This window comes from Parus major, linkage group LGE22 (assembly GCF_001522545.3).
Source record: "Parus major isolate Abel linkage group LGE22, Parus_major1.1, whole genome shotgun sequence".
NCBI lineage: Eukaryota > Metazoa > Chordata > Aves > Passeriformes > Paridae > Parus > Parus major.
This window is the reverse complement of record NC_031798.1, coordinates 320726-337749: the sequence shown is the minus strand read 5'-3', so window position 1 is coordinate 337749 and position 17024 is coordinate 320726. Positions and strand designations below refer to the sequence as shown.

Here is a 17024-nt window from a genome sequence, read left to right as displayed (position 1 = left end):
ACCTAACTGACCTAACTCCTCCAAGGGATGCCCAAAGCCTCTGTGAGGATCACAGGAGCGATGTCCTGCTGGACAGATGGACCTCAGGGGCTTCCCTGTACCCAACTCCCCTGGGAACCAGAAAATTGAGTGCCCAGAGACCTTTTAAGAAAATAACCCCACTCTGGCACACTTCCCATGTGTCCAGGGCTGATGGAGAGGAGGGTGAAGTGTCCCTGATGCCATAACTCCAGCATGGACCAAATTCCCTGCCAGCCTCCCAAATTACCTTCACAGGCCCTCGGATCTCCACCAGAGCCTCCCCAGGGAGAGCCACGTCCCGGGGACCATCTTCCCTCTCAAGCACTTCTGGGGCTCTGTAGAGATCCAGAAGATTTGGGAAGGAGCCCCCAGCCCCTGGATTTAGTGTCTCCAACTCCCGAGGGCTGCAGGGGGCTCTTCCTCCTTCCCAGGGGACAGGGAGGACCCAGGTTCTCATCCAGGTGGGCACATCTCCCTTCTCCCCCTCGCTGCTGCCAAAAGCTGCGGCTCCTCCGGTCCCCACGCCATTCCCAGGGCCTGGGGGGAGCCTGTTGGTGGCCTGGGGATGTTCCATGGGACAAGCAGAGCCCTCCAGGGGGGATGTGGAGGATGTCAGAGCCCCTGGGTGGTTTTGGCAGCTCTCAGGTGACCTTTGCCCGTCCCCTGGCACCACGTCCTCCGTGCACTGGATAGGCAGCGACACCGGGATGTCTTTGGGAGAGAGGAAGGCAGAGGGGTCATTCCCAGGAATCTGAAGGGGTTTTTTTCCCTTTCCATTGCTCCATTTTCCTGTTGGAAAACCCCTGGGCTGGCAGAGCTCAGCCATCTCCTCTGGAGCCTGGGCCAACAGAGAAAGGACACTGAGGACAACGAGGGAGGGCTGAGGGTTGGAGGAACATCAGCTCCCTCAGGACACTGGGACACCCCTGTGTCCCCAAACTCCAGCTTCATCCCAGGAAAGGCTTTGGTTTAAGTCCTGGAAGGACACAGGTGGAAAGGAGGAAGCCCCAGGGCAGGGAGGCTGCAGTTTCCCAGCACAGCTTTGTCCAAACTGATCCCTCCTGTCCACAAAATTCCCATTTTAGGGTTGGGAAAATGGTGCCAGACCCCGTGGGAGCCATGTGAGTGTTTGTGGGGGAGAGGAGAGTATGGAGAGGGGGAATCCTTGGAGAACCAGAGGGTTCCTGGGTGTTTTCTGGGATGTAGATCCTCCCCCACCCTCTCCAGGTGATGGTCCCAGGACCAGGAGTGTCCCTGAGCAGCGACAGCCAAAAGCCACGATGGGCTCAGGGCATCTTCCTCCTTCACCTCACCAGAGGAACTTCCTGAGGGCACCGGGACAAAGATGGGAATGACCCAAATGTGCAGACTGGGGACCCCACAGGCCCCACTCACCGAGAACTGGTCCCTTCCTGGCCCTCAGCCTCTGGAGGAGCCTCCCCTGCTCCGAGCACAGCTCCTGCAGCCTGGCCACCTCCCCCCAGAGCTGCAGGAACACCTCCTCCATCTCCAGCACTCCAGGGGACAGCAGAGGGAACGAGCACCTGCCAACAGTAATAATTATCACATTAATAATCATCCACTGATGACTGGTGTTATCCAGGGGCAGGGAGGAGCTGCCAGGGTCATCCTGAGGGATGGGGATGGGATGGATGGATGGATAGATGGATGGATGGATGGATGGATGGATGGATGATCCTGAGGGATGGATGAGGGATGGGGAGGATCAGGTGCTGCTGGTACCTCCAGATCCCAGCTGCTGCAGGTGTGTGGGACTGCACAGAGAGAAGCATTAACAGTTCTCTCATAATATATACCAAAAAAAAAAGGTGAAGAGATTCTTCCTAAGAGGAGCCAAGCTGGGTTTTTCCACCTCTCCCCCACGACTTCCACAAGCTCCAAACAGCCTGAAAATCCCATTTAGTAAAAAATATCTACCTGGAAAAAGTTGTATTTCCAACTCAGTACCAGATAATGGGATTCTTTGGGCACGAGAGCAAAAAACTCCCAACTACAAACCCATCCAAGGAATGATGTCCAAGGGTGGGGACACAATTCCCTTTTTTTGAGCTGCTCAGCCTCTTCTCCTCCCAAAAATACCCCAGGAAGCACCACCCAGCATCAATTAACCAAATATTGGCATTATGGAGGAAAATTGTGTTCCCCACATTTCTCCCCTCTTTAACAGCTGTATTATGGATTAAACGTCCCAGTTTTCCCATCTTGCACCAATTATTACCGGGAGAAAAGATAATAAATAAACCCAAAGCCGGGCACAAATCTGCAAACAATCTGCAAAGGGGATGTGAAGGGTTGGTGAGATCTTCATGCAAATCATCCTGGGCTTCCTGTCAGCTCCTCCAGGTCTGCTCAGCTCAGCGCTGCAAGTTTCAGCTCGGCGTTAAATTTAAACTCTAACTCAAATTAGGGCTTTGGCTGGAAGGTTGGATGGAGCTGCCTCCGACGCTGTGGAGTCCCGGGGAGGGAAGAAGAGCAGAAATCCTGAAGGAAATGAACCTGGAGCAAGGAAAACCTCAGAGGCAATGGTAAGGTTTGCTCCCAGCTCAGGGAACTGCAGTGCTCGCCCCGCACCGAGAGGAAACTTCACCCTGATTTTGGCTTTTTGGGTTCCTCTACTCCTTAAAAATTTACAAGTGAGCATTTTTCAGCCTCCCCAAGGCAGCCAACTCCACCTCGAATTCAAGTTTTGTTTTGCCTGAGAGTTGTCTATAAAGACGCCAATTAATTATTAATTGGAGTGCGACACGGAGCCGTCACTCCCTAACAACCTGGAAAGATTTTGTAATGGATTTTATTCCATCCCTGCTGGGGTTTTTCGGGTCTCGACTCCTTCTCATTTCCCCCAGACTGCTGCCACCAGGAAGAAGTTGCAGGAGATTTTTTTATGTCCCAAAAAAAGCCTCTCCCAAGCTGCAATTAAAAGCAGTAATTTGGAAACATAAAAACTCTCATTTTCGGGGTTGGCAGAGCGGCTCCGAGGAGCAGAACCCGGCTCCAAATCCCATCCACCACCCAACCCGGAGTGGACCCCAAAATCCTTCTATTTCCCCCAGAAGTGATTTACCGTGCTGGGGACCGTGCTGGTGGCCGCGGTGACGAGCTGAGAGTGGCGGCTGCCTGAAAGTCGAGCAGCAGCAAATTCGGGGGAGGGAATTTCCCCTTCGGGTTTTGAGCGAAGAGCGAAACCTCCGAAGGAGGAAACGAAACGGGCGAGAGCGGCGGCTCCGAAGTGAACTCGGAAAAGCCCCGGGGGGCTCGTGGAGGCCGAGGGTTGGCTCTAATCTGTGCCTCAGTTTACCCTCACACCTTATTCCAGCTCATTAGAGTTTTAATTTGGGGCTGATGGATGTTTGTGCCCCAGGGACCTCATCCGCTGTAAACCAGTTAATATTCCAGCTAATATCTCAATAATCCTGATTAATCCTCGCTCTGCTTCAGCTCAAATCTCCCAAATCCTCCTCGCAGCTCAGAGCCAAAGGAAACTCCTCTGCTGGGTGATGGAGCCCGCTCGGGCCCGTCCCTCCAGGGCTTTTCCCGCAGCCATCCTGCTTCTCCCATCACGCCCAGTGCCGGTCCCTTACTGGTCCCCATCACACGTGGGGTCCGACCCGTGCGGCTCCGTGTCCCCAGTGCCGGTCCCGGCACACCTGGGCTCACACCCTGTGACCTCAACAGGTCCCTGAGGTTTCCAGTGTCCCCAGTGCCGGTCCCTTACTGGTCCCCAGCACAGCAGCTCCATCTCAGGCGCGGGCCCGGCGGGTGGTACCAGGATCAGGCGCTGTTCCCGGCACGGCCGAGCGGCTCCAGGACGCGATGTTTCCCCTGGCAGGTACCTCTAGGACCCGGTGTTTTGGCCGGGCCAGGTGGCTTTAGGACCGCGGCGGCCCCGCCCCGTGCACCTGCACCGGGGGGCGGGGAACGGGGAGCGCAGGTGGCCCCGCCCCAGCCGGACGCACCTGCGGCCCCGCAGCCGCTTCGGAGCCGGTGAGAGGGGAGGGGACGGGGGTCCCGCTGTTGAGCCCCCCTCAGCTGTAAGGGGGTCTGGGGGTCCCGGTGCCGAGCTCTTGCCGAGGGAAGGGGGTCCCGGTGCGCAGCCCCCGCCCCAGGGAAGGGGGTTCGGTGGTTCCGGGGGTCGTGGTGCGGTGCCCCCCTCTGCGGTAAGGGGGGCTGGGATCCCACTGTGAAGTTCTTGCCTCAGAGGAGGGGTTCGGGGGTCCCGGTGATCCCGGTGAGGAGCCCCGACCATGGGAAGGGGGTCTGGAGGTCCTGGTGTGGATCCCCCCCTCCACGACAGGGGAGACAGGAGGTGAGGGTGGGGAGCCCTCGGTCCGGGGGAAGGGGGAGCAGGGTGGGCTTGGTGGGGCGCTCGGAGGGTCCCGGTGCAGCGGCCCCTCCGTGGAAGGGGGTTCAGGGGGTCCTGGGATGGAGCCCCCTCGGGGCGGGGGATCCGGATGGAGCCTCCAGAGCAGCCAAGCGGCTCCAGGGCAGTGGAAGGACCCGGCCCCCGTCACGCCCAGGGCCCCCGGCAGGGCAGAGACCCTCACACACCCCCCAACTCCGGGCGCTCCCGTTCCGCACCACCGGGAGCGGCTCCAGGACCCCCTGGGCTCATCCCTGGGGATGAGGGCAGCGCCTGGACGGGGGCAGCACGACAGGATCCTGCTTCCTGTGAGCTCCCACCCTTTACACTCCCCAGCACATCCATTTCCTCCCACTGGAACTGAATCCCACCGGGGGCAATCCCGCTTTCCCCGCTTTCCCCCCGCTTCCCGCTCTTGTCTTTTCCCAGCCCCTGCCCCTCCCGATGTCATCGTGTCTCGCTGCCACGTGGAGCCGGCGGCCACCTCGCCTTCGGCAGTGTCCGTGTCAATTCACCCGTATTTTATTTATTTTCCTTTATTTCCTCCACGAGTACATCTCTGTTTCTGCCTCTTCCCACCATCCCTCACTCCCACACCACGGGGGATTCTCCCCGAATTCCCACCGAACCCCTTTTTCCCCTTTCCTGACGCCAGTAGGCTCCACTGGATCATTTTGATGTTGTTTTTCCTGGGTGCAGGGCCGGCCCCGTCGCAAGCCGGGATTTTTGGGATGGGCTGGAGCAGAATCCCCCCGGGAGTTTGCAGGGCAGGTAGCGGAGAGCTCAGGTGCGCCAGGAGCTCTCGCTGGAGCTTTATCCCAAATCCAGTCCAGTCTATCGGGGGGAAGTTTTTATTTGTATTTGGTTTTTTGGCCCTTTTGGGGAAGGGACTGGGGAGGGGTTTGGGGTTGGGGCCCCCCGGGAGCGGCAGCTCTTGCTGTGCACAACCTGTGTCCCTCTGGGGCTAATTAACACCGACACCTAACGAGCTTCGTTAGAACGTGGCAGGAAGGAAGCTCAGAGAGTTGTGGGATTGATGGAAACGGGGTTTTTTCCCCAAAAAATCCGTTTCTTTTCCCTCCCCCTCCTTGTACAGCAAGACCTTGCAATGAAAACCTCGGTGCTCGGGGGCACCTTGGGGCAGGAATTCCGAGGGAATGGCAGGACACACGAGGGGATTGATGGTTTTTCCCCGATTCTGCTGTTTTTGGTGCTGGATGGGGCCGGGCGCCCTTGGCAGTGAAGCGCGGTCCAGCTTTGATCCCGCGGCGCTCAGAGCGGGGACCCCGGGGACCCTCCTCCTCCCCAGCCCAAACTTCCTCGCCCTTGAAGTTGTGGCAGGTGCCCTTCCCCGCCCCATTTCCAAGGGAATGAAAAGGGGGAAAAAGGAATCAAGGGAAGGGGGGGGACCCCGAAGTGGAGGAGGAGGAGATGGCGGTGAATGGATCCCGCCGGGCTCGTCCATGCTCCGGCGGCCGCGGCTCACAAAGAGGAGCTGCGGGAAGTTTGGGGGTGGTGGGAAGCTCAGAGCCTCCGACGGATCCCAGGGCAAATTCGGGAGCTGGCACCGAGCTCCGGTGGCCGCGGCACCGGACACGGCACCGGACACAGAACCTGCTGCTCCAACTCAGCCCAGCCGGGAGCACCCCATGGTCTGCTCGAGTTTCCCTTCGCAGGCAGGAAAATGCCCAGGAAAAGGCTTTTACCCAGCGGCCAAAAATATTTTGACAAATTTTTGGCTCTATTTTAACTTCGGGCAGTGGCAGGGGGAGGCTGCAGCCTCCGGATCTGGCCCAGAAGAAACTTGTGGGGGATCCCGTGTGTTGTGGTGGGGGGTGGCACATCCTCCAGCATTTATTAACCCACACGTTTTGTGGTCTTTTAATTTTGGGAAGGATTTAGGGGCTGGAAGGGCTGGGTGGGAATGAATTTTACAGGTGTCACTAGTGCCAAACTTTATATAATATATTGCTAATATTATATTGCTATATTAGTCTTACTAATGTTAGTACTTATATAACATAATTATATTAATATTATTATATTACTAACATTGTATTGTTAATATGTTACTCATGTTACTTTGCAATGTCAATATATTAAGGTATTATATTTCTACTGTATTATTATGTTATTATTTGTTATTAACCTGGTCTAGTGGGAGGTTCCCTGCCCGTGGCAGGGGTTTGGACTGGGTTAGGGTTAGGGCTTTAAGGCCCTTAACAAATCTATTCCATGATTTGATTATATTTATATATTCTGGTTTAGGTACAATATCATTTTAGTTATATTTTAAATATAGTATATTATATATTGTATAGTTATTATATATTATATATTTATTATATATTACATATTATATCTTCAGTACAATATTCCTATTTTGATATCAGGGGGATGAACTCGGGGCACATCCAGCTCGGAATTAACTGCAGGTGTTTCTCCTTCCCCCAGGTCACTGGAGCAGAGTAGGACACCGTGATGCACCCCGAGCCCCCACATTCCTGAATCCCCCAGCCCAGCCCGGTGAACTCTCCAAAAACCCCCCAAAAACCCCAAAATGAGGCTGTTCCGCCGCCGCTACAGCCCCTTGAAGGTGGCCTTGGCTGGCGCCGTCTTCGTCCTGTTCCTCTTCATCCTCCAAAAGGACGTGGGGAGGAAGGAGCCGGGCGAGGAGCCGTGGCTGCGGAACATCGTGCAGGGCAAGGACCAGGTGCTGGACCTGATGCTGGGGGCGGTGCGGGACCTGCGGGACTCGATGCCGCGGCTGCAGATCGGAGCCCCGGAGCCGCCCCCGGAGCCGCTGCCCAGCGCCCGCTCCTGCCTGCCCGGCTCCTACACCGCGGCCGAGCTGCGGCCGCTCATGGAGAGACCCCCGCAGGACCCCGCCAGCCCCGGGGCCGACGGAAAAGCCTTCAAGAAGGATCGCTGGACTCCCGAGGAGACGAAGGAGAAGGAGCGGGGCTATGAGAAGCATTGCTTCAACGCCTTCGCCAGCGACCGCATCTCCCTGCAGCGGGCGCTGGGCCCCGACAGCCGCCCCCCCGAGTGAGAACCCAAAACCCACCCAGCCCTTCAACCTGGCCACTCACTCCCTTAAATTGCAGAGGAAATTAAAGCAGATTGGGGCCGGGATGTCACCCAGCACCGGCAGGGGACTGAATGGAGACAGAGCTGAAAAAGAAAAGAATCTATTTATTATTATTTCTCCCTAATTTTGGCCCCTTGGGGGCGGGTTTAGTGGCAACAGGCTCTTTGTGTCTCCCTGTACCTGCTCGGTGGCTCCGTCACCTCCCCGCCTTTCCCTCCTCTCCCTCCTTTATTCCAGCGGCTCCAGCGGTCAGATTTTTCTTTTCTTAGCCAAGTGGAACGGCCTCGGACCCCGCTGGGGTTGGGGGGAGGGATTCGGGGAAACTCCAGAGATTTCCCCACCTGCCCTCGGCCAGGGGCTGCCGGATTAAAGCGGGGCCCCCCCAGCCCTGCCCCCAAGGGGGGGTGGGATGGGGGAGACATGGGGGGAATTTGGGATGGAAAAAGCCTTGAAAGGGATGGAGGAATCCAGCCTCCCGCGCTGGCAGGCGATTATCCGTGCTTAGCAGGTGTAGCAGTGACAAAGGGGGGACACGGAGGCCAGGAACAGGACTCACTCAACCAAAATCAATGGGAATCAAAGCAGGGATGAGTCCAGAGGGGCCAGAGCTGCTCCCCTGCTGTGGGGTTTGGGGAGGAGGGGATATCAGGGGGTCACTCCAGTCGTGCTTCCCCCTTCATCCCCTCCATTCTGTCCCCCAGGTGCATTGACCAGAAGTTCAAGCGCTGCCCTCCCCTCCCCACCACCAGCGTGGTCATTGTGTTCCACAACGAGGCCTGGTCCACCCTGCTCCGGACAGTTTACAGCGTCCTGCACTCGTCCCCGGCTCGGCTGCTCCGAGAGGTCATCCTGGTGGACGATGCCAGCACGGATGGTGGGTGGGGGCCATGGGGACACAGGGGTCAGAGGGAGGCAGGGACCATGGTGGGATGTGGGTCAGAGGGGTGCAGCAGCCACAGGGAGCTGTGAGGGAGCGGTGGGGGAATTTGGGGGCCAGCAGGAGGCAGAATCCATGGCAGGATGTGGGATCAGAAGGACACAGGAGCCCTGGCAGGATGCAAGGGACACCAAGCCCCTTTCCAAGCCTGGAAGTGGCAGCTCTGAGCCACTTGGAGAAATGACTGAAGCTTTCAGCATCCCAGGATTTCACACTCACCCCAGAGCACCCCTGGGATTTTCCCTTCCCCAGCACTGCTGTTAACCCAACCCTGGGGACAAACCAGGTGCCCCACAAACCTCCACCCTCAGCCAGCTGCAACCCTCATTAATTAGTACCCAGAGATAATTAACACGGGGTTCAGTGTCAGGGCACTGGGAGGAACGGACTCTGCCCTTGTCCCAGATAAATTCTCTCTTTCCACCCACGGGCTCCCGAGGAGCAGGAACCTCAGGGTGCCCCAGGGCCTCCTTGCCCCAGACCTCGACTCCCACTGTGGCTGGACGTGGGTGGGACTCAGGTTCCCTTCCCAGAATGGTTTTCTGGGGGTCCCAGCTCTCACTTGGTCATTTCCAGCTCCTGGCTTGGCTGCACCTGCCAAGAAATCCCGGAATCCTCTGGTGGTGACCCTGTGTCCACTGTCCCTTCCCTCAGTCACAACTTGGTCCTGGTGACCCTTCAAGTGCAGAACGTGACCTCTCCCTGTCAGTCCCCCAGTCCCTCTCCAGAGAGGGATGAGACAGAGGGGGCTTAGACCCTCATAAAACTCTTCTTCTTTAGCAAAAAATACACTTGGGTTTGGGGCAAAGGCTCAGGGGTCCCTGAACCCAAAACTGCAGGGTCTGAGCAGCAGCGGATGGGATGGGATGGGATGGGATGGGATGGGATGGGATGGGATGGGATGGGATGGGATGGGAGGCCCCAGGGACTGGCACCTGCCTCTCTTATGGACCCAGATGCTCTTCCCACCCTCAGAGTACCTGAAGGAGGAGCTGGATCGCTACGTGGAGCAGCTGCAGATCGTGCGCGTGGTGCGGCAGCGGGAACGCAAGGGACTCATCACGGCACGGCTGCTGGGGGCCAGCGTGGCAAGCGGGGAGGTGCTGACCTTCCTGGATGCCCACTGTGAGTGCCCACCCTGTGCCACCCGTGTGCCCCCGGGCGCTGTGAGTGGCGCTGTCCCTGCTCCAACCCTGCCCTGTGTCCCAGGCGAGTGTTTCCATGGATGGCTGGAGCCGCTCCTGTCCCGCATTGCCGAGGAGCCCACGGCCGTTGTGAGCCCCGACATTGCCACCATCGACCTCAACACCTTCGAGTTCTCCAAGCCCATCCAGAATGGGAAGCAGCACAGCCGGGGCAACTTCGACTGGAGCCTGACTTTCGGCTGGGAGGTCGTTCCCGCCCGGGAGAGGCAGCGCAGGAAGGATGAGACCTTCCCCATCAAGTGAGTCCAGCACAGGACTCTTTATCCAGCTGGGTTTGCTCTTTTTTCCAACAAATGGGTGTTCTCCTTGGTTTTGGTGCCTCAGGGCAGGCGGTGCTGCCCCTTCCCAGCGGAGTTCTCAGGGAGGTGTAGGGGATCTCAGGGAGTTTGTGCCCGGGCAGGGTCAGAGCTGTGGGGATGGTGGAGAACAAATCTCACGGGGGCTTGGGGAACTCGGGGCCACAACTGACCTTGGAATTGCCTCCGGCCACCTCTCGCACCAGCAGAGTCACCCATTAAGGATTTAATTGCTGTCTGTACCTTCTTCCTCTCGGATACCCGAGTGCCCCCGCACAGAACAAGTCACCTGTGGATCAGGATGCACCAAAATCCCTAATTTTTCCCCCTCTGTTTTACATGCGGAGAGAGCCTGAGGAGTTTTCCCACCGAGGATAAGCTGGGTGCTCCCATTGGGAGACACCGGACACCCCGCCTGGCCCCGTCCCCACCCCGGCCGCGGGGCTGGCTTTGTGCACGGGTCACCTGGGAGACGCTCCTGTCCCAATAAAGGCCCCTTTCACCTCCAGCCGGGCACTTGGCTCCCACCGGTGCCTCGTCTCCAGCAGCTCAGCAAATCCTCGGGGTTTATTATTTTTCCTGAATAAAAACAAGGTTCTGTTCCAGCCTCAGATGGAAAAGATTAGGGAAATGGGAGGAGGGATTGGGGCACCGAGCTCTGACCGTCCCCTCTTTTTGGTGACAGGTTTTTGGTAACAATATCTTCTTTTCATTTTGAATCCAGCCAGCAGCAAGGCCCCTCCATGTCACACAGTCACCTCTGTCCCCTCCCAGCAGCCAGGCCCAGCCTGTTCACCAAAGCCACCACAGCTGGATGGAGGGGGATTCTGGGGCTGTGATGTCTCAAAACTCAGATTTCTGCTCTTTTATTTGTGTTTAACCCCTTCTTTGTCCCCCGCAGGTCCCCGACCTTCGCAGGTGGCCTCTTCGCCATCTCCAGGTCCTACTTCGAGCACATTGGCTCCTACGATGACCAGATGGAGATCTGGGGGGGTGAAAACGTGGAAATGTCCTTCAGGGTAAGGATGGGGGGGTCACCTTCAAAGGGCACCTCCAGGGAGCTCCCTGCTGGGGGGCCCGGGGGCTGGACCCCCCCACCTCAGGTGTGGCTTCCCCACAGGTGTGGCAGTGTGGGGGACAGGTCGAGATCATCCCCTGCTCTGTCGTGGGCCACGTGTTCCGCTCCAAGAGCCCCCACACGTTCCCCAAGGGCACCCAGGTGATCTCCCGGAACCAGGTGCGCCTGGCTGAGGTCTGGATGGACGACTACAAGGAGATCTTCTACCGCCGCAACCAGCAAGCCTCCCAGATGGCCAGAGAGGTACTGGACATGCTGGGTGGCTGCTGCTTCTGCTGGGAGGGCTGGTCCTGCTGGGAGCTCCACCTGAGCGGGGTGGGGTGGGAAACCACACACAGGTGGACAGAAGTAGCCAAAAGCCTTTTCTTTTTCTTTCCCCCTCCAGCCAGAATGTTTTCCTGGTAGGAAAACACCAGAGTTTATGAATATTTATTTTTTTTTCACACCAAAATTTTGTGCCAAAATACCTCCAAGCTCTTGGTGGAGTCTGTGGGTACCTGTCAGGTGATGCCTCCCACTTGTCTCGGTCACACCATTGAAGAATGATGACAAAGCTGGGGTGACTCCCAGCTCCGAGCCCCAGCTCAGAAAGGGATAAAGGGATTTTGGGGGATTCTCTCCACTGTTTTCTGAAGTGAGAGTTTCATTCTCTCCCGTGACTTTGCCAATAGAAGACGTTTGGTGACATCACAGAGCGGCGCAGGCTGCGGGAGCGGCTGCACTGCAGGAACTTCACCTGGTACCTGCAGAATGTCTACCCCGAGATGTTTGTGCCCGACCTGACCCCCAAGTTCTACGGAGCAGTGAGTGCCAGGATGGCCAGGGCACCCAGGGGGCTCGGTCCTGGGCTGGGAATAGAGAAGAGGGGAAGTGCCCAAAGGTTGGGTTTGGGGGTTTTGCATTAATCCGGGAAGGAGAGGGGGTTGGTGCTGCCACGTCTGTCACTGCTCACTGTGTCTGTCTGTCCTGTCTGTCACCTCATCTGTCACTGGCTGGCAGGGCCAGTTTGGGCTCTGGCTAAGCTGGAATCCAGCAGAGCTGATCTGGGGTGAGTTTCAGAGTGGGGAACCCACGGGGATGTGGATTTGGGTTAAACTCGGGGGAAGACCTGAAAACTTCTTGAGCCCCAAACACCATCCTGGCACAGGGAGGGCTGGAAGAACAGAGGTGGGGGTGGGATGTGGAGCTCCAGCTCCACCCTGAAGGAATCTGGGGATATGCAGGACTCCATCTCCAGCCACCCATGCACAGGGAAGAGGAGGCGGGCAGGATGTGGAGGGCTGGCTCTGTCCCTGGGGGAGCTGGGGACAGCAGGACAGGGAGCTCTGGCTGCATCCCCAAGGAACTGAGGACAGGCAGCATGAGGGGCTCCAGCTCCATCTCTGAGGATGGAGTTGTCAGAAAAGCCTGTTCTCCCAAGCTGGGTGTTGGATCCTGAGTCTGCCCCTCCTCAGCCAGGGCGAGGTGACAGCAGCCGGCACGGCCAGGTGACAGCCCAGTGTCAGCTGGGCCGGGTGCTGGCTCCCATCCAGCTTTTAATTCACCTTTATTTCCTGAAACCTCAGCCCGGGCGGCTTCCCCTCTGCTCCACGTGCCGGAGGCGATGGCTCGGGCGTTCCTCATGTCCTGGAAAGGACCCGGGACCCGGACCCGGCGCTGTGTGCCGGGATCGTGTTTGCGCAGCGATAACCCAGAGCTCCGCAGAGCCAAACCCGAGGCGGGTCCTAGCCCGGCTCCTCTCAGCCCTTCTTTCCTCCGTTCTCCCCACCGTTTTCCTCACTCCTGCCCCTTTTTCCCCGTCCCGGCCTTTTTCCCCCCTCTTGTCCTCTCCTCACCCCCATTCCCGTTGCCTTTCCCTGCCCTTTTCTCCCCATCTTTTTTCCCCCTCTTTCCTCTCTCTCATTTTTCTCCCCGCTCTTTTTCCCACCACCACCTCTTTCCCCCCCAAACACTTCTCCTCCCCCCACGCCCCAGATAAAAAACGAAGGCACCAAGAGCTGTCTGGACGTTGGGGAGAACAACCACGGTGGGAAACCTCTCATCATGTACCCCTGCCACGGGCTGGGGGGAAACCAGGTGGGTTCCCCAAAGGCCCCCCATCATTTCCCCCTCTGCTCCCCCCGGGGCAGCTCCCGGGGCGCAGCAGTGACGGCCCCGCTCGGCTGTTCCCGCAGTACTTTGAGTACACGAGCCAGCGGGAGCTGCGCCACAACATCGGCAAGGAGCTGTGCCTGCGGGGGGCTGCGGCCGCTGCCGAGCTGGGCGAGTGCCAGTTCCGAGGGAAGCCCGGCCGGGTGCCCCCCAGCGAGGAGTGGGACCTGGCGCAGGTGAGGAGACCCCTCCACCCCGGGAATGCCCCCGGGTACGGCGGAATCGTGCCCGTCACGGTGCTGCTCCTCTGGGGCTGTTTCCCCTCGGCCCCGTGCCGTGCTCACCCCGCGCTCGCTCATTGATCGCCGGGGTTGTTTCTCGGCAGAACCGGCTGATCAAGAACTTGGCCTCGGGGATGTGTCTGACGGCCCGGGGGAAGCACCCGGCGCTGGCTCCCTGCGACCTCACGGACCCGCACCAGCTCTGGTCCTTTACCTAAAAGGGAGGAGAGCCCCCGGCCGGCCCCGGCCACGCTCAGGAAACCAGGATCCAAAAAACTTCCTTCTTCGCTTTAATTTAAGAAGTGAAAGCCTTAAATATGCTGCATTTTGTGGTTGCCTTGAACTGAATCCCGTACCTTTGGGAGCCGGGCTCTGCCGGGGGCACCCCACGGACCCCGAAACGCAGCGGCCGTGGCGAGGACGCTCCTGCGGATTCTCCTCGGAAGCCGCTGCTCATCCTCCCTCTCCCGGCTCCAGCCAGAGACTCTTCAGTTCATATCGGGCATTAAAAACGTGGATGCGCCTCCCCAGATGTGGAATCCCGGCGGAGAGGATGATGGTGACCGCGGGGCTCCTCCCGTCCAGAGGGGATCGTGGCTTGCGGTGGCCCCTGGCGGGCAATGGGAGAAGCTGGGATCTGTGCCTTAGGAATCGCGTTGGATTTGAAGAGGGGAAAGGAAGTTGTTAGATTTTTTTGGTTTTTATTATTATCATTAAAAGGTGATGATTCCTTGATGCGATTCTGCTTGTGCTGAGCAGGAGGAGCTTTCCCTTGGTGGCACCACAGAATTCTCCTGAAGAAGATCCTGGGTACCACATCTACTCTGTTCTGCATTTTTTGTCTATCCCAACACCTGAAGCTGCCACTTTTGTTGCCATTTCATTTTTGGGGGAGGGGGAGAGGGGGTGTGGAATCCTCCTGGACAAAACAGGAATGGGGAGAATCTGTCCTAGACACAGAACCTCAAATAAAGAGATGATTTATTTTACACAAATCCTGTCTTTGATCCTTCTGCATTCCCACACACCTCTCACTTGATATCCCTCCCTCTTCTTGTTCTAGAAACTCCCGATTTAGAGCAAAATGAGTTGGCAGCTCTTAGTGCCACAGCTGGGGGATCAGTTTTGGATTGAGGTGTCCCTGTGTAGGGCGCAGCCGTTGCTGCTGTCCCTCACCCCGTGCCCTTGGTGCTGACAGAACAAGCATGGCACTATTTGGAGATTGTGTTCCTGTCAACTCTCATGTTTTCCTTGGAGATAAGGGCAGAACTGCAGCAGGTGCTTTTCATTGCCTTCAGTTTTGTTGCCCTGGGTGACCCCATGACCCCCGTGAGCCCAAATGCTGTTTGCCAGCGCCTGTGCCTCGAGAGCCGGGGCTCCCCCCAAAAACAGCCTCAGGGTGGAGTTCAGGGGGTAAAAAGGGACACAGCTTTGGCCAAAAGTCCAGGCTTTGTTTCAAACCATGCTGCTGCTGCTTCATTTTGCCCCAAGCTCAGGTCCCGGGGAGGCCGAGCCCCGGCCCTGCTCCAGCGCTGGCTGTGCTGGGGGCTCGGGGAGGGGGTGAAGGTCGTGCCCTGTTTGTGCCTCGATTTCCCCATCCCAGCGCCCACGCGGCTCCGTTCAGGTGTTGGATCGAGCTCTTGGAGCCACCCCCCAAATCGAGGCCACGGAGAGCTGCAGCCAAGGTCTTCTCGGGCCGGGAGCGGGCCAGACTCGTGCCACCGCTCTGGAACTCGGGAACAGGAGGTGCCAGCGCAGCAGGGCAGCGTCTCCCTGGGATCCAGAGCCGAGGGACGCTCGGGGTGTCCCTGGGCTGCCCCGGCCTCGGCGCTGTGTGTGCTCGGGCAGAGGGGCCAAGGCCGCTGGCCGGGGCCGCAGCACCTGCTTCCCTTCCCGCGCCTCCTCCCGCGGCCCCGTTAAAGCTCCCGCGGGGCAGCGCCTCGGTCCCACCGCGGACACCGCGCTCCAGGATGATGCTGCAGCTCGTGCTCCTCGCCGCGCTCGCCCTGTGCGGTGAGTCCCGCCCGGAGCCTTCGGCCTCGGCGCCTCCTCAAACCGCCCCCGAGCCGCCCCCCCGGTGGGGACTCACGCCGTCCCTCTGTCCCCAGGGCGCTGCTCCGAGCTGGACGTCGAGAACATGCAGCGGGTGGTCGGAGGGACCGAGGCGCGCTCGCACGCCTGGCCCTACCAGGTGGGTCCTGCCGCCGTCCCACGGCCGCTGCCGGGGCTCTCCTCGCTCCGGGAGCCTGTGCTGAGCCCCGCGCCGTGTCTCGCCCCCCTCCCCAGATCTCCCTCCAGTATTACTCCGGGGGCGGCTGGCACCACACCTGCGGAGGCTCCCTCATCCAGAGGAACTGGGTGATGACCGCCGCCCACTGCGTGAACAAGTGAGCAGGGCGGGGACCCCTCCTTCCTCTCGCCGAAGCTCCTTTCCCCCAAAAGCCTTCCCAAGGAGAAATTCTGCCTGCCCCAACCCCGCAGAGCAGCCGTCCTTGGGGGGCTTTTGGGGCTCCTCTGGCAGGGGCTCCATGGGGCTTCCGTGGGAGCATCCTCTCCCTGCTCTGAGCCTCCCGGCTCCACGCTCCGAGTGCCCGGGATTCGGGGCTGATGGAGGTTTTCGCACCTTGCCGGCAGTAACATGAACTACCGTGTTGTGGCCGGCGAGCACAACCTGAACAAGAACGAGGGCAGCGAGCAGATCTTCAGCGTCAGCAAGATCATCGTCCACCCCTACTGGAACCCCAACAACGTGGCCGGAGGGTAACGGCGGCGGGAGGGAGAGCTGGGGGGAGCCCGGCCGGGATTTGGGGGAGGGCTCCTCGTAACATCCTCCCCCTCGCCCCGGCAGCTACGACATCGCCCTGTTCCGCCTGAGCGGCTACGCCACCCTGAACAACGCCGTGCAGCTGGCGGTGCTGCCCCGGGAAGGCACCATCCTGCCCGACGGCTACCCCTGCTACATCACGGGCTGGGGCCTGACCCGCAGTGAGTGACGGGCTCCCCCCGCCCCAAAGTGCCCCGAGGCCGGGCTACGCCGGCAGCCGCGGGAGGAGCTCTCGGAGCCCTTGGAGGCTTCGCTCGGGGCTCTCTGCGGGTGCCCAGCGCCGGGCCGGGGCCGTGCCGAGCTCTGGGGGAACGGACGGACGGACGGGCGGACGGACGGGTGGACGGGGCCAGAGGGGCTCGGCGCGGGGCCGGGCTCTGCTTTGACCGGCGCCGGGTCCGTGCAGGCAACGGGCAGCTGTCCAGCGTCCTGCTCCAGGCCTACCTGCCCGTCGTGGACTACCAGACCTGCTCCAGCCCGTCCTACTGGGGCTCCACCGTCAAGAACACCATGGTGTGCGCCGGCGGGGACGGCGTGCGCTCCGGCTGCCAGGTCCGGCCGCGGCCCCCGCGCTGCCCCCGCCGCCCCCGGCGCCCCCCGCAGCCCCGGCTCACGCCGCTCCTCTCTCCGCAGGGCGATTCCGGCGGTCCCCTGCACTGCGCCGTCAACGGGCAGTACCAGGTGCACGGCGTCACCAGCTTCGTGTCCAGCCAGGGCTGCAACGTCGTCCGCAAACCCACCGTGTTCACCCGCGTCTCCGCCTACATCTCCTGGATCAACAGCGTAAGGCGGCCGGGCCGGGCCGGGCCGGGCCGGGCC

At 59.5% G+C, this 17024-nt stretch overlaps 3 protein-coding genes across 5 annotated transcripts in view; 2 read left to right on the top strand and 1 right to left on the bottom strand.

Annotated features, from left to right (window-relative positions):
• The window catches only part of LOC107215674, a 5219-nt gene extending 1490 nt beyond the window's left edge, over nt 1-3729 (bottom strand). Inside the window, exons 1-2 of the mRNA XM_015652036.2 lie at nt 1417-3729; nt 269-732 (exon numbers count right to left, since the gene is read on the bottom strand). Coding sequence (XP_015507522.1) covers nt 269-732; nt 1417-1600 — 648 coding nt within the window. The 5' untranslated portion in view covers nt 1601-3729. The remainder of the gene's footprint in view (nt 1-268; nt 733-1416) is intronic.
• GALNT6 (polypeptide N-acetylgalactosaminyltransferase 6) lies at nt 2480-14376 on the top strand. Of its 3 annotated transcripts, none has more exons than XM_033520224.1 (11): nt 2480-2567; nt 6857-7450; nt 8195-8367; nt 9406-9555; nt 9640-9874; nt 10833-10950; nt 11052-11252; nt 11681-11812; nt 12984-13085; nt 13184-13336; nt 13486-14376. In XM_033520224.1, the coding sequence occupies exons 2-11, from the start codon at nt 6963-6965 to the stop codon at nt 13597-13599; spliced, it is 1866 nt and encodes a 621-aa protein (XP_033376115.1). In that variant the 5' UTR covers nt 2480-2567; nt 6857-6962; the 3' UTR covers nt 13600-14376. The 3 variants fall into 3 exon arrangements, with proteins under 3 accessions (XP_033376115.1, XP_033376117.1, XP_033376116.1); XM_033520226.1 differs by lacking the exon at nt 2480-2567 and adding an exon at nt 3766-3871; XM_033520225.1 differs by lacking the exon at nt 2480-2567 and adding an exon at nt 3943-4026.
• Nucleotides 14377-15284: 908 nt separating this feature from the next.
• The window catches only part of LOC107215653 (chymotrypsin-like elastase family member 1), a 1965-nt gene continuing 225 nt past the window's right edge, over nt 15285-17024 (top strand). Inside the window, exons 1-7 of the mRNA XM_015652002.2 lie at nt 15285-15394; nt 15490-15572; nt 15668-15768; nt 16016-16141; nt 16230-16366; nt 16612-16757; nt 16839-17021. Of these exons, the coding sequence (XP_015507488.1) occupies nt 15352-15394; nt 15490-15572; nt 15668-15768; nt 16016-16141; nt 16230-16366; nt 16612-16757; nt 16839-17021 (819 nt within the window). The 5' untranslated portion in view covers nt 15285-15351. The remainder of the gene's footprint in view (nt 15395-15489; nt 15573-15667; nt 15769-16015; nt 16142-16229; nt 16367-16611; nt 16758-16838; nt 17022-17024) is intronic.

Excerpts from the sequence above, each read along its gene's own strand:
- GALNT6 (XM_033520224.1), top strand. The coding sequence starts at position 6,963 with ATGAGGCTGTTCCGCCGCCGCTACAGCCCCTTGAAGGTGGCCTTGGCT. Across the intron at positions 7,451-8,194 it reads CCCGACAGCCGCCCCCCCGA|GTGCATTGACCAGAAGTTCA; the intron begins GTGAGAACCCAA and ends TCTGTCCCCCAG. Across the intron at positions 10,951-11,051 it reads ACGTGGAAATGTCCTTCAGG|GTGTGGCAGTGTGGGGGACA; the intron begins GTAAGGATGGGG and ends GCTTCCCCACAG.